Source organism: Mytilus californianus, unplaced genomic scaffold (assembly GCF_021869535.1).
Source record: "Mytilus californianus isolate M0D057914Y unplaced genomic scaffold, xbMytCali1.0.p SCAF_13, whole genome shotgun sequence".
NCBI classification, from domain to species: Eukaryota; Metazoa; Mollusca; class Bivalvia; order Mytilida; family Mytilidae; genus Mytilus; species Mytilus californianus.
The window spans coordinates 33,133,239-33,149,370 of NW_026262615.1; the positions used below are offsets into that span (position 1 = coordinate 33,133,239).

The 16,132-nt window shown below is 30.8% G+C and overlaps 1 protein-coding gene across 1 annotated transcript in view; it reads right to left on the reverse strand.

Moving 5' to 3' along the window:
• Positions 1–599: 599 nt before the first annotated feature.
• LOC127723528 (uncharacterized) overlaps positions 600–16,132 on the reverse strand; it is a 56,471-nt gene continuing 40,938 nt past the window's right edge. The window contains exons 7-9 of the mRNA XM_052230168.1: positions 7,333–7,428; positions 3,321–4,490; positions 600–1,206 (exon numbers count right to left, since the gene is read on the reverse strand). Of these exons, the coding sequence (XP_052086128.1) occupies positions 857–1,206; positions 3,321–4,490; positions 7,333–7,428 (1,616 nt within the window). The 3' untranslated portion in view covers positions 600–856. The remainder of the gene's footprint in view (positions 1,207–3,320; positions 4,491–7,332; positions 7,429–16,132) is intronic.

The following is a 16,132-nucleotide window of genomic DNA, read 5'->3' on the forward strand; positions in this document are numbered from 1 at the left end:
ATAGTCTTTTGAATCAATTACTAGAAGCAAAAATATGTTTTTCTTTTATTTGTTTATATATAGAAGTATTATAATTATTATAATTTCCATCCAACAAAAACAAAATGTTTCTTTCTCTTTTAATAAATTATATCATAAGTAACGGTAATATGAATAAGGTTACAATTGATGTAACAACTGAAGACAACTGAGCTGTTTGTAAAAGAAAAAGATTGAACGCAAGCTAAATGTCTGAACCTTACCGATTTTTGTTTTCAACAAGAAATATCTTAAAAAAATAACTTAACAACACTTTCCGTTTTTTATATTAGATTTTTCAGATAAATAAAAGATAAAAATTACCATTGAAGACAGACTAAAAACAATCACTGTCTGGTGACCTCATTATAGATTTAGAAAGAGTTACAGGACATTTTGTGCGAACTTCTGGCCTTTTTTTGGAGTACCGATATTCGCCCAAATGCGTGTGTAAGTTCATTTTGCTTCTTCGTGTCCAATTTTCAGTCTTTTTGATCTTCTTGTTTTCTTTTTAGTCAACTTGTTGTTTTTATTGCCTTATTGTAATTTTCTCACATTATTTTATTGTAAAAACAAAATCATTAATTCTACAGATAGTTTAATAAAGATACGATGTCATACTACAGTTAGATAATGTCAATCACAATATATACAACATAGCTTTGAGACTAAACAGTTATGAGCAAATTGCACAAACTTGAACCCATACTTCTCTATTCACTTTGAATAAGTAGAAGTATACATACGTTATTTTGAAACTTTGAACAAAAAAAAAGCGTCATGCAAATCCTTTCGAAATATTTTCTTGCCTATACCTATCATTTGAGTAATATATGATTTACAAATCAAATATTTTCAGTATTTCTTTCATCGGTGTTAACACATAGTTTTCGCACGTTGACTTTCCTATTAACATCCCGATACAACCAGTTAGTCTTTTGTAACCCGAAGTATGAACATAAACACAAGTCCCTGAATCTCCTTCATGAAACTCCATTCCATAGATGCATAGCTGATTATACATCTTAATTCCCCTGGATTGAATATGTGTACCGGTTCTTACAAGAATATTCTTTTTTTCGGTTTTTAAATCACACATCTGATTTCCGGAAATTCCACAAAATGCTTTAGCATTTCGCAATGTTACTGGATCGATAGCATTGTTATTCAAATAGGGTGATGACAAACCTGACAAAAAGAAAAGACAAAGGAACAGTTCGTTATTGGTTTTGTTTCTTGGCAATAGATACAATATACTGTGGATTCATTTATTTTCGCGGGTGCCAATTTTCGTGAATTGAGGAAACATAGCGTTTTATGGATATTTGATTTCATGGTTTTGTTAAAGTCTACCTAAATTCCTATAGAAAATTTGTATTCGTTAGACATTGAAATTCGTAGATCCCGGGCATCCACGAAAACCAAAAACAATCGTATTCAACGAATAATAACTACCCACAATCTTTCCCCTACATATTTGATTCACACCCAAACTACAATATAGATAATATTTTAGATACGAATCTTTTTGTTTGAAGTAATGTTAAAAGCGGAATTTTGAAGTAATATTTCGTGATAAGCAGTTAATTTTGCCTAATTTTGTCAAAATAGCTATAAAAAAAATGTTCGAGTCGTGTTCAGCTATTACAACATGTAAAAGAAAAAGAATCAACACTGAAAGCAAAACAAGGGTGAACTATTTCGTTGACTGATCCGATCCTTAAAAAATCTATAACCTACAGGTAAAATCGATAGTTTACTTATTTTTTAGCATTTAACATGAAACTAAACAGACCTAGGAAAATCCAAATGCACGTGGTCACTATCTATCTGTTTTTCTATTCATCTTATCATCTGGTTATATGACAGAAGTTAGACTTTAGAGGTCTTCATGATGGTTAATTAGCTAGATTGCGTCTAGACAAAGATTCAAACGAAATAATGATTTATATATTCGACTCCATGCATCGTTTATTGCTAATTCTAATGCAATTTTATGTAACAATTTTTTTCATTGGCTAAAAGTTACCGTCAAATCCACAGTTGACCAGTCGTAACTAAGGAGGGACCCGCCATTTTGAATTCATGGATCAACAAATGTTCGATTACTACAATATTATCGAAAATAAAACAACACCTACCTCAAAATTGCCGTTTTGATGTGATTTTATCCAAATTTGAATCGTAGAAATAACGAAATAACCTTCAGTTTTTAAGTTTTCATTTGTATAACATCATGTTTAGCCATGACGTCTTTGCGCCAAAATCATTCATGAAGTTTCGCGGAATTTTATTAAATTTCAAATTCATACATTTTTTCAAGCTTTAACGTATTATTTCTTTTTGTAATGCATTAGAATCGGAATAACAGTACTGTAGTTGAAGAGTTGCCACCGTCAATTTTGATTTGACGGTCGCAAATATCCGTTTGACTGTCTCCGCTACGCGTCGCCAGTAAAACTGCATTTGCGACCGTCAAATTGCCAATTGACGGTGGCAACTCCTCAACTACAGTACAGTTATTCCTTAATTTTAGACTTATAGTAATTTGAATAAACGTTTTAGTATATTATAAATCAAACATGAGATTTCTAGTCAAATCGGTGAACATGATTTTGACAACTAATACCCCTTGAAAACCAATGGCTCGTATAGGGAAAGTGCAATAAATTTTCAAGTTAAATAATCAGTTACTTTGTAAAACATAGTAATCTAGTATTAATTGAAGAATTGTTATTCCTGAATATGTCAATGAACGTAATATATGATCCTATAACATATTTTTAGGAATGAGGAAAAAATATAAAAGATGTTAATATTGAAAGGGTGTGAATTAATTGATACTGTTAATGTGTCTTTTTGATGATTGATTTCGCGATTTCGATACATTATTTTTTTGCACGGGTGTTGAATTTTATCAACAACGTCACATGCACCCTGAACATACATATTTTTGTTTTCTGTCATTTTTTCGCGCGGGTTGTATTTTATGTTATTGCGAAAGAAGCATTTTGCAAAAATTTGGTTAGAAAATAGAATGCTAATAGGTTTTTCCCAAATCGCGATTGTCTTAATTCCAAAAAAATCGCAGAACATAAAAGCTTTTTTCAATTTTTCTCGTTATGAGTGTCTTGATCTCAAAATTTATCAAACATATTTGGTAATTTAAATATGTTATCACTTTTTCTAACCAGTATAACTGTGTTGCTAGAAATGTAGTGTTATTTTGTTTTTGAAAATTCAACGTGTAAATATATGGTTGCTTTTCAGTTTTTTAATGCATACACATGAAGTTGGCATACCTAAATCCGTGCAGCATTGCCTTCTCCTATCGTCATTTGCAATGTTGAACATGTTAAGGTCGCCACCATTGATTACTGCCAGGGCTGCATCGATACTCGTTTCAGATGGATTATGATCATCGTGTTTGAATGTATGCCTAATCAATATACATTCTGTTATATCGGAAATGTTTTTGTCCGTCATCATATGACATTTTTCAAGATGTATCTTATTTTTTGTTATTGAATGTACAATATCCGCTCCAAAGACAACATGAGCACATGTTAAAAATGTGTCCAATCCATAATATTTTACAAATCCTCCTAGCGTACCACAAGATTGAGCATTCATCTTTTCAACCACATCACCAATTCTAAAAGAGCCAAGTAAATGTGTTGCTCCTTCTAACACATCCGTTTCAACACCTTCAATTTCTAAAGGAAAATGAGTATCTCCTACAGGTATAACTCCTTTTACAGTACAAACGAGGTTAATACAGTTCAGATTCTCGATTTTATGGGATCCAGTATTCTTAAAACCTTTCGACTTCATTGAAGAAGGATATATAATAGATAAATTACTATGTTTTCCAAATAGATCTTTTGCTACTTTCCCGGATATATTTCCCTCTATCAATTGAGTTCCAGAATTTTGAAAAATCTGATTTGCAACAAATCTTGCTTCTTTAGAGTTTGTTTCTATAATCCTTATCGAGAAACCGTAGAACATCTTGTCTTCGAATGTTTCTTTAAAGTGTGAAGGATATCTTTCAATAATTATTTTGGGCTTTGAAGAGGAATACAGACAATCTTCGTAACTGACAACTTTTGATGTCTCACAAGTGCATTCGATGCCTAACCAAATACTTGTTAGTCTGTCAAACACTTTCTCATGAATTTGAAAAAAGTATTTAATGATTTGGGAAGTCATAGCCTTCATTGTGTTTCTACGTTTAGTCTTAATAGCTTTATCTAAAGCTTCTTGTAATAGTGGACACATGACACTTTTGTTGAAGTTAATGAGTATATGTCGACATAGAACGATCTGATTTGACTCAATTGAGTTGTGTAGTTCACCTTTGATGTTTACTTTACGAGATGTCATAACCTTTTGGAAGATGAATATTTTTTCAAATTCCACATTTGATGGAAGATATAAGACTGTAAAATCCTTCAGCAAGCGAATTCTATCTGAAAGAACAATGCCATTGAAGTATTTTAAAATTTAGTGTGGTTGATATACATTACATGAGAAGCTTGTTTTTGTTTAAATGTTTTTGCAGCTTATCAATGAACAAAAAGTTAGTTCACTGATGTTCAGTAAACGTATCAAAAGTTGTGGGTATAAAAGGTAAACATAATATTAAGATCTTAGTATACTAGCTACCATGTGTGACAGTAAATGCCACAAAGCCAAGAAAATAACATAATCGCTGATAATGAAAGATACGTATTTGTGGACATGTTATATATATATGAATTTGTTCAAATATCAATTATAGTTAGTTGAGGAAATCAAACTTAGATTCAAAAGATACTAACGAAACCATCTCGTTTTTGCTTTTCGAACTAAGTGTCTAAATTGTAATAAAATACCTAGAATACAAATTTGCCAATGATCAGAAAGAAGATCCGAAAGAGAAACAAGACAACGACAGGTCAAATAAAAAAAAATATGAAATGGAATTTATCTACATTACCAAAAACTGGAAGATTAAATTATAAAATAGGATGATAATAGAATTCAGAATAATACAAATGTGAAAAACCAATTTTCTGTTGAACTAAATAATCTACTGTGTCATTGACGTTTGGTCTTAATCCTCCTTTATTCAGAGAATTATCAATGGACGTTTACCTTTATGAGTATTTTGAAAATTTTAAACCTAACAAGATATATTAATTTTGTTACTTTCATCCCGTGGTCAGAATCAAACACAAATTATTTGCCAACCGATTTAATAAAAATGATTTTCACAATCATATCAAAAGACAGCATTCGTGATGTTGGATAAAAGTATTACGATTTGCCGTCATTGAAAAAATATATTATGAAACTGTTGTAGTAACGGCAAATACACAATACATTAAACAGTTATGTGGACAGAAATGAAACATTCAAAAATAAATTTACCGTAAATAGTGACATTTTTTTTACACGTTACAAATTACAGGATTTAAAAAATTGCAAAAGCAAAATTCGAATTAAATGTTCTGCAGGGCGAAGCGTGATAAACCACAGATGTCGGACTCTGAACAGTTGGAACCAGTATGGACACAACATGAAAGCTTGATGAAGCTTTGGGTTCCGATTGTGATTTAATATTTGACACAGAATGAATGTGGTGTAAAAACTTAAATATTTGAAATTGGACCTAATATGGTCCAATATCCAAAATTTAATTACATAGTTAGATTCAGCATATCAAAGAACAAAATCAAGTCAAGAATTGAGTAATTCATGCAATGTATTAGAAAAGTATTGTTGTTGAACCCTTTTTCCGAAACAGGTAAGGCCATTACCCCAAAAAATCAATCCCAACCTTCCATGTTTAAGTTGCATTTCTGTAAATATTGACAATGCAACTTCCCATAGGAACTCCTTTTACGGCTAAAACTGTACCACTTTTACTATGAAGTTTTGAAAGAAATCATATCCAAGAATGGAAAGTTCATATGCACTACTATTTTTTCAAAGATCAAAATATAGGGCTGTCCGGCATATTTTCAACGTTTATATTCCCCGAACTTCTAAGAGTTTAAACTAACACTAAATTTCTTAACTACTCCTACCTTAACTGTAGGATTACCACAGATTTCAATATAAACAATATGCAAAGAATATTTACTGGTAACATTCCCAAGTTATGTCTCTATGAGATGAAACATGGCGATCATAACTGGGAACCAGTATGCAAACAAAATTAATTATCTATGAATATTCTATATCTCCTTAAAAGAGGATTGGTTTGAAAAACAGCTGTATATACAAAGTGCAACCTTTAGTATCGAACATGGTGATACCATTTTAATGGAAATCCATAGACTTATACGCAGGAATTGTCCGGAAACCAGAAAATCCTTTTTTTTTATCCCGTTTTGTTCCCTGATTCCTAAAAGGTTTTGGTCACACCCCCTCCCCTCTCCCCCCCCCCCCCCAAAAAAAAAAAAAGAATCAATCCCAACCTTCCTTTTGAGGTATCGACCGTATGATAGAGATCCGTACACTAATTGACAAGTTATTGCCCTGAACAAGAAAATGCTTTTTTGTCGGTCTCTTTTTGGGCCCTTATTCTGAACAGTTAAAACAATAATCCCCCAAAATCAATACCAACCCCACTTTTGTGATAAAGGACCTTGTGGTACAATCATATAGAGATCCATACACTTGTACACAAGTTATTGTCTGAGAACCGAATGTCTTTGGACGACATCGACGACGACGACTACGACGACAACAACGTCATACAATTCATTTATACGACCGCGGTCATTTTGAGGTATACAGATCTGCGATAGAAAAAGTTCTAGATAATCTATTAGTTTAATCGGCAATTGATTTAATAAACCTTGCACATCTTACAGTAAAAATATGTAAATAAAAGTAAATGAAAATAATCTTTTAGCCTGTAAATAAAGGACATATTTTATTAAATTGTAAATGAACATTCTATTTTCATTATATGAAGAATTTTGTGTTAATGGTAGATTTGAAAATTTCATTCCTGGTATCTATGATGAGTTTATTTGATAGCTTCTATAGAATTATTATTCACAACTTTTAAAACACAGAACGATTTGAATTAATAAATACTTATTAAGAAATCAAGACATTAGTTAAGTGTTTTAATTTGCTGTTAGATGTTTTTTGTTAGATTTTTTGTCGTTGAATTGCTGTCTCGGTAACGTATACTCAATATCTACCTAAACATTCGTCAGTATAACTGTATAGTTATCAGTAATCAAACAATAGTCCTATCTTAACATTTTCCATTGTGTTGGTGCTTATCAAAGGCTATATTTTTTTATTTACCCATACTGTCATAGAGGAATTCACAGGCATGGATGAAATGTTGCATATCAATTTGTTCGGTTTCAAATATTTGGTCGCATACACCTGGTGGTCTCCCTGAAAAACGTTACAATGCAAAGATAAAAATAAATGTATGATACAAATTTTAACGTGCACAACAATAAACCTGTTAACAGTTTAAAAAAAAATATTTTTATTCTATCTAGATCTTTGCGTTACAATATATCTTGTTGTACGGACTCCACTACAATTTGGTTGATCATTGTGGTATATTTGTGTCAATACCATTACCAGATAAATAATCTATACTCTGATTTCTGATGGTTTTATAGACAAACTGAACCCCTGTATCCTTAAACTTGCAAGGTCATTGTATAATCTTGAAATTATCAAGCATCCGTCCGATCCATATGTTAATTATCAAAACCTACTTTATGAAATACATTAATTTTATCATTAACTAAATTTATCTAAATAGCGATATGATCATTATCCCAGTTAAGAGACATGTAAGATATTTATTATTTGCGCAAAGTATTGACGTAAATTATATGCACAACTAACTTATACAACATCGTCTAAAAAGTAAAATACTTTTACAAACATACAGTAGTTGGGACGGACGTAATGTCGTATTTACAATCAAGTTCTCTATCCCTCCATTGATACATCACCTCTCCGAATGCGATGTATATGTATTCTTGCATTGATAAACATTGATGTTTCACTATCGGAGCAGGATCATCTTACCCTTCTACAGCTCCTATGATCACCGCAAGTTTTTGTTAGAGTTCGGTCTTCAGTATTCGGTCTTTAGTTGTTTATTTAGTGTTAACCTCCAGTCGTGTCGTATTTTCTTTTGGCATTGATTAGTATTTCTCTGCATTTTTTTAGTTGCCAAAAGTATGTTTTATTTCACAATACAATTTAACATCGATTACTGTGCGTGCTCTCCGTAACAAAATTAAGAATTTTGTAATTTTTTCAAAATTGTCATTGCATTGTACATGTGTTATTTGGGCATACAGATTTTAAGGTAACACCGAATTTACATTGCAGTTCTATTTATAACAAACAAGGAAACAGAGTTAATGAATTCAAATCTGCAAATAACACTTAAATAAAAATACGTTCGTGTTGCTCAATTTTTAGTTTTCTGTGTTGAATTTTGTGTACTGTTGTTTTTCTTGTCGTCGTATTACATTATTTGCCTTGATTTTGTCAATTTGTTTCAGACTTATGAGTTTGATTATCCAGTTGGTATAATTCGCCCCTCTGTATGTTGCATGATAGTTTTGATTTAAGGATGTTCGCTACTGTGTTTCAAAATAACAAGCTTTTTAAAAGACTGTTATAAGTTGATAGTATATAAATAAAGAAACTAAAAAAGCAGAAAAAAATGAAGGGTCCGTGTATTTGTTTTCGAGATATAAGCCATTGAAAATTTGGCAGGAAATGATTCTCTCTAGATTTTTCATACATTCAACACTGGTACCTTTTTTCACTCAAAAACTATGAAAAAATAACAAGGATTTTATAAGATTTTCAAAACTGACATTTTAAAGTATATGTAATCATATTATGGAGAGAAAAGTAGGGGTTAGTGGGCAAAAATTTTTAATGGCAATACATGGATAAAACTAGAGGATTCCGAAAATCTGGCAGAAATTCAAAAACAAGAGGAGCGAACATCCTTAAAATTAATCCTCAAATTCACATAAAATGATTTGTAGTTCGTATATTTGTTGTTAAATCCATAGCATAGAGATAAAGAATACTAAATCTACATGATTTAGTATTCTTAATCTCTATGCTATGGATTTAAAAACAGAGAAACACAGAATATTATACAACATACACTACAATACACACACAGAGTGTACAAATGAAAAGAACATATATTGTTCTTTAAACTTACATTGTATTGGATTGCATATATAGTGAAAATGTGGAAGTTACATCATTTTGTACAATGTATATTTATCTTACTAAAACATTGTAAAAGTGATTGATATAGGTATAAATGTTTCTTTTATGTATTAATAAATTGTTTGTTTGCCCTCCACGAAGGAATCGTCTTCCATGTTAGGAGGGTTTTTTAGATATTGTATTTTGCTTTAGATCAATCATTATCTTGATAAAAAATGATAACTGACAACTATTTGAAACAATTATGACAAAATATCTTTTTCTTTTTCTTTTTTGTTAAAAAAAAAACACACGTTATGAAATTTATTCGTCGATTTTTAAATTGCTTGTTTCCTCTAAAATGTCTATTAGACTATTTTGAGTAATCTATATTTCTTACATAATCTGTGTAAATCCGAAAATAACTATCAGCATTTTTATGTATGACAAGATGTTTGTTGAAACATTATTACAAACACTTAAATACAAGTATTCCTAAGATAAAGATTCATGTTGAAAATCCTGATGTTTGTAATGATCTTTTGTGTCACAATCAGTTAGGGAAAAGTTAACGAACGTTTTGTACTTTGAATAGGGTCATGTGAGATACATTCGTTGAAATTACATATGTTTCAATATCAAAACGAGTTATTTCCTTTTCTGTCAGTTGTGAACGGACTTTATAATATGAAACGTTAACTGAAAATCAATTTTTACTTGAACATGTTAAAGGGGCATTAGCTGTCAAATTCATGTTCACCGATTTGAATCAAGTTCTAATATTTGATTTACAACTTCCTAAAAATGCATGGACTCAATTATATGTATCCGCGTTTCGTGTCTGTTTAAGTCTAGACGTCATTGTATTAACTATCGAGATGACCTTCGAAGATTACCGACGGTTATATAACCTGATATAAACATACATATGCATATTAGTAAATATCGGGTACGTTCAATTAGATTTTTCTATATTTTTGTTATTTCAGCTACAAATTTAAACACTATGTTTATCATCGTTTTTACCTGTGTATGAATTTTTTTGTGGATCGAATCTGTCAACAAAATGGTTCACACAGGTTTCCCATTCAATATTGATATTATTTCCTTTTAATAGCTTAACACGTCTAGTACATGCATAACCCATCTCCAGCTAAGGGGTTAACGTGACGGTCACATAAATTCAGATTCAAAGAGGCTAAAATATTGTCTTGCAAGTCTATAATGTATCAGCGATTTTTTTGGGACCTTATTTTGGCTGAACTGATTGCTTACAATATAATATTATTCCAAATTCCGCTTTTATTTATACTTAAAACAAAAAGAACCGTTTTAAATGTTTTTGTCCAAATCGTACCTAATGACCTTTTAAAATGGTTGTTCTTTTATAAGACTACGAGTCAGTATTTGGGTTCCTAGGTATACAACTTTCAATAAGTAAAATAAATGAGGACTGTTTCCATGAGACACAGATTATGCTTCTGCTTCAATATAATATCATAATGAGACATAACTCAAGAACGGTAAAACAGTCGAGGCAAATAGGAAATTGCATAATATTATGAAATATCCTAATTTAACACATTATTATGAAACTTCATAATATTAGATAATCGGCTAATTTTGTAACTATATTATGGGATTTCGTAATTCATAAAATTATGGAAATACATAAGATAAGAAAAATTTTATAATTTTAAATATTTTTTTCAGTCGTTTTTTGGGCCCCGTGACTAATGTTGGGAAATTTCTAGAAAAAAAAAGTTATTTTTGAGTGGCGTTTATACCAGGTTATAATGAACAACTGTCAGATTTTCATCGACACGCCTTAAATTCTCCCGACACCACCCTCTTTGTTTGTTGTAAATAATTTAACAAAGGGAGACAACTAGTATCGGTTTAAAATACAACTTGCGGTTATAGTTCTTTGATAAATCGATCTTTTTATTGCTATAATATGCTGTTGTCATATGCATGTTGAAACAATAAAATATCAAAACACCAAATAAAATATTATCTATCAAAGTTTATTTAATGCATAACGATGTATTTGTTAACTAAAATAATGCCAAATAACAAAATTATTTAACAACTAAAATCATATGTCTGATCTTAATTTTGTAAATAGCGATATTTTCTTTACCGCGTGTAGAAACTTTATATTTCTTTTAATTTTAGAATTATTTTTTTAAATATTTTACAGTGTTCTTTTGTTGATTTAGGTACTATTAATTGGATCATGGAAGTATTATATTGTCAATAAACTACTTCCATGATCGGATAATTATGATAAGATTAAATCGTAAGATACGGCATTTAAGTGCATAAAGATGTATCATGGTTTATTTTCATCACTGCTGTAAAGATATGTAGCGTGTACAACATGTAATAACAACTCATATTGGTATGATTCAACCACAAAAGTTACTGTTTACCAAAGAAACGATTGTAAAAAATTTATGTTGTAAAAAGGAGTAGTTGTTTTAATAACACACATTTGTACATATTTTTAACGACACAATTGCTATATTACGCACACGTTTTGATTTAAATGATTCATTAAGTTTTGAATATTTTATAATTAAAAACTTTTCTATTGAATTTAAATTTTATGTTCTTTTATTTAATTTGAAAGTGGTGTTTGTAAATATCTGCATTTGCATGTCCGTCTGCCTTTTTGTGATTTAGTTAAGAAAGAGAGCATAAAAATCAGACAAACTCATTATAATAAATATACATAAAAATAAAGGAATACTTGTATCACAATTATACACAAATTAAGAAATATTTTTGTATCAGAAAATTATATAAATATAACCTGAAAATTGATATGGAATAGAACAATTTTAATTGAAAGACTACTCTTTCGATAATTTTAATTTACAGGGAAGTGGCAAAGTAGGGAAGAGCATCAAAAAAGTTCATACAATTGCGAAACTCTCGAGTCAAGTAGACAAAACGATCTTTCGGCTTCAAAATGATTTACTTTGAAGAAGGAAAAAAAATAGTGCTGTTTTACGAAATCGTTTATCGAATTTCAGTATATGATAAAGTTTCTTTAATTGACAAAAATATGGGGATTTTGAACTTCAATCTAGTAAGGTGATTATTTAAGATGCTTGCGTAGAAAATTATTATATACTACATAATTATGATAATAAGAAATCGTCATATTATACATTTATTTCAAAATGGTAGTTTGTAAAGATCTAACCAATCTTTCACAATGCTCAAACAAGCGCTTTCTTTGGAAGTGTTTTTTTTTCGGCTACATTAACAGGGACCCCAAAGGGTGACTGGGGGATAGAAGTATGGTCACGTAGTCTTCTTTCGACCGGCAGTAAAACGCTTGACAAAGTCCTTTTGGCTCTGCGGGATGTACGTATTTGCAGTCACATCCAGTCAGAATGGGGACGTTAAGTCTGATGCCTCATGTAAAGAGAGTGTAACGCTATCAGTAAGTTAAGAACCCTTAAAACAACTCTTTGAGGGGTCCGTAGGTGGCCTGTTGCAAGGCAAAATGTCTGTCCCTATCCAAAATACTCTCATTTTAAAGTGCCAGTCCAAATTTCCCCGACCTTCATCCTGGATGGCCACTTATACAAGACCTGCCTATTGTATTTATTGTTAACGTGTTCTCTTCCTAAACATGCATTAAATATTTTTCACTGGACGTTAAGCAACGAAAAATCAATCAATCAATAATTACTAGTTTATATATATATAATGTTATGCAATGATATGGACATAACGCTCGGCATTTTACTTTGCAGTAAGTACACAGGGTGGTTAATTTTACTACATGTACCTTTCTTTATTTACAACAGCTTATTCCCTTAAATCTAACATAAGAAATAGAAAGAAAAAATAATGTTTGCGTTATATCGCACAGGTTTGCCTTATTTCGCAAATGTTTGCGTTAGTTCGCAAAGGTTCGCATTATACGCAATTGTTTGTGTTATTTCGCAAAGGTTTGCATTATAACGCAAACATTAGGAGACATATAAGAAAACAAATGTATGGGACTTTTACACTTCCGTAAAATAACGACAAAAACGAAGTTAAATCTTAAATGACATTGCCTGTTTATCTATTTTTATTCATGAGTAGATCAAAACATTTTTTTTAAGACTCATCGTTAAAGGCCATACGGCGACTGTAAGTTCTTATCCTCTACGTATTTTGGTCTATAGTGGACTGTTGTCTCATTGGCAGTCTTACAGCATTTTCGTTTTATAGTTATTATATGAATATCTTTCGACAAGACCGTATTAATATATAATAGATATCTACCCAGTATATAATACTGCTTCCTGTTTGTTTTCATTAGAAATACGAGATTGCAAGTGTCGTCCGTATCATACTTATTTATTATGACATTCTTCTATTGAGTATTTATACCTTGTTATGAATCCAGGAGTTTCGTACATATTGTGCCGAATGTAGGTTTATAATTTATTATAATTACTTACCATACACCACTAGATCGGTATAAACATTGTTTTACCTTTTTAGTTTAATGTTATTTCTATTTCTTTCGAATGTAAAATGGTAGAAAGAAAAACAGTTGATGAAACCCATTTAAATAACGTATACAGGATGTACAATGATATATTAAAATGTCTATAGAAGTTGGATCTTTGAACGTGTAGTTGCATATAAATTGTACACAAAGATACTGTTAAATGAAATTAGATATCCTGCATTTATCATGCTTTTCAATTATATATGGTCGAATCGCAGAAAGATCCCTCCTTTAAAGTATTGACAACTACAAATCTGCATTGACAATAATATATTGGTGTACATTAGATACACCCATTTGGACTAACGCCCTCAAGGTGTATATAAAACAAAAAAGTATAAATTAATGTCTACAGAAATGGAAATAATGCATGTACATGTAACTGTGCGTATTGCTTTTTGTTTCTTTATTCTACATTGGCTAGAGGTATAGGGGAAGGGTTGAGATCACACAAAACATGTTTAACCCGGCCGCATTTTTGCGCCTGTCCCAAGTCAGGAGCCTCTGGACTTTGTTAGTCTAGTATGTTTTTTAATTTTAGTTCACTTATATGTTTTGGAGTTTAGTGTGACGTCCATTTTCACTGAACTAGCACACAATTTTAGTTAGGAGCCAACTGAGGACCACCTCCGGGTGCGGGATTTTATTTTTATATGTAACACATGGTTAGAAGATGTCAGGAATTATGTACAATTGGTTCATAATAGCTTAATATTCGATGAAGTTGAAATTAAAATTGCGAAAAAAAAGACAGATGTCAAATGATAAATTGAACAGTCACAATAGTCAGAAAAATAAAAATATAACTTTGATGAATATAAACAATAATAAAATATTGATACAAACAATATTTTCTCTTAATTCAAAAACGATAAAATCCATATATCATGTGTTTATATTCTACATTATGAGTAAACAGGACATCTGAAAACATACCATATAGCTTTGATTTATCGAAAAATACAAGATTGTGCATTATGTTTTTTAATACAAACTGGGAACCTGTCTACAATCCAAATTATGCAAGAAAAAAGAAGCATAACAAAAAAGCAGCGTATTTGTTAACGAATGATAATCTTCTGAATATACGGCATTCTTCACAATCTATATTATAATCTAATCAGATTTGGGAGACACACTCCTGTAGAAAAACGTTCTGTATGATAAGCTTGCAATTATAGCATAATACTTAGCTACATTATAAGAAACAGATGTTTGCGATGATTATTAAAGGGACATTAGTTACTATTCTTATCGTTATGAAAGTGTTAAAACTTTGCTATTCAAAACTATTTACGTAATTAAAGATTAGAAGGGATATTGAGCAATAATTGGAAAAAAACACAGTATATCATCGATATAAAGTATTTGATATATCATTGTTATAATTTATTAATTGTGTACATGTATCGTTAATGATACAGTGCCCTCGTTAGAAAGGTCGTTGGCAAATATCTAGACGTTTTATACATGTTGTGAAAATTGATCTAGAAAAAAAAAACAAATGTTAAACTCTTTAAATAAATTTATTTTCAACTTGTTATATGACGTAATTGGAATCTTATTTTCACAAAGTCTTTCATTTTTTTACTACTCTGTTTTTCAAGCACACCGGTCTATTCACTTTCGTTTAAACTTTTAATATATTAAAATATTGAAATGTCTAGGTGAATATTATAAATTAACTAAGTGTGATCAGGGGCGTTGTTTATCGAAGCTGTCTTAGGATCTGTCCTAAGATCTATCTTTGAAATAAATTAAGTTTATTTTGAGTACCGACTTACTGTATATCGAAGCTATCTTAGCTAGGATGTGGCCTCACCACTTTTCTAAGTGTTACAGATAAGATAACTGGGACTTAAACAAAATTTGTTTTTAGAATGCATCGAATTTCACCTGTAGTAATACATTCTAAGATTAAGTGTCCGATTCCCCAAAACGTGTCTATTCTCCCCAAACGTGTTCGTAATATTCAATATTGCCCAAACGTGTCCAATAATTGTTATCGCCAAAACGTGTCCACTGTTAAACGCCAGAACGTCTCACGTCTTTTAGCACTAATACATGTATGTCCTTAAATTTTGACTGAAATTGCTTATTGTTCAGTTGCAATTATTTCATGCTCATTTAGAGCGAACATACAAACAGTTCTAGTGTAGTTGAATTAATCGTTTACTATGTAAATTAAGTGTTACTAATAAACTCTGATGATGCCTTTTATATTAATCCCACGGCGGGCCTTCAGCAGACTTTACTACCTGTTATCAACAGTTCTGGTATTTTAAAAACCGTTCAAATCAAAAACTGTTATCAGGTTTTTTAATAAATTTTAGGTTTCGAGCATCACTAACGACACTCAAACAAGAG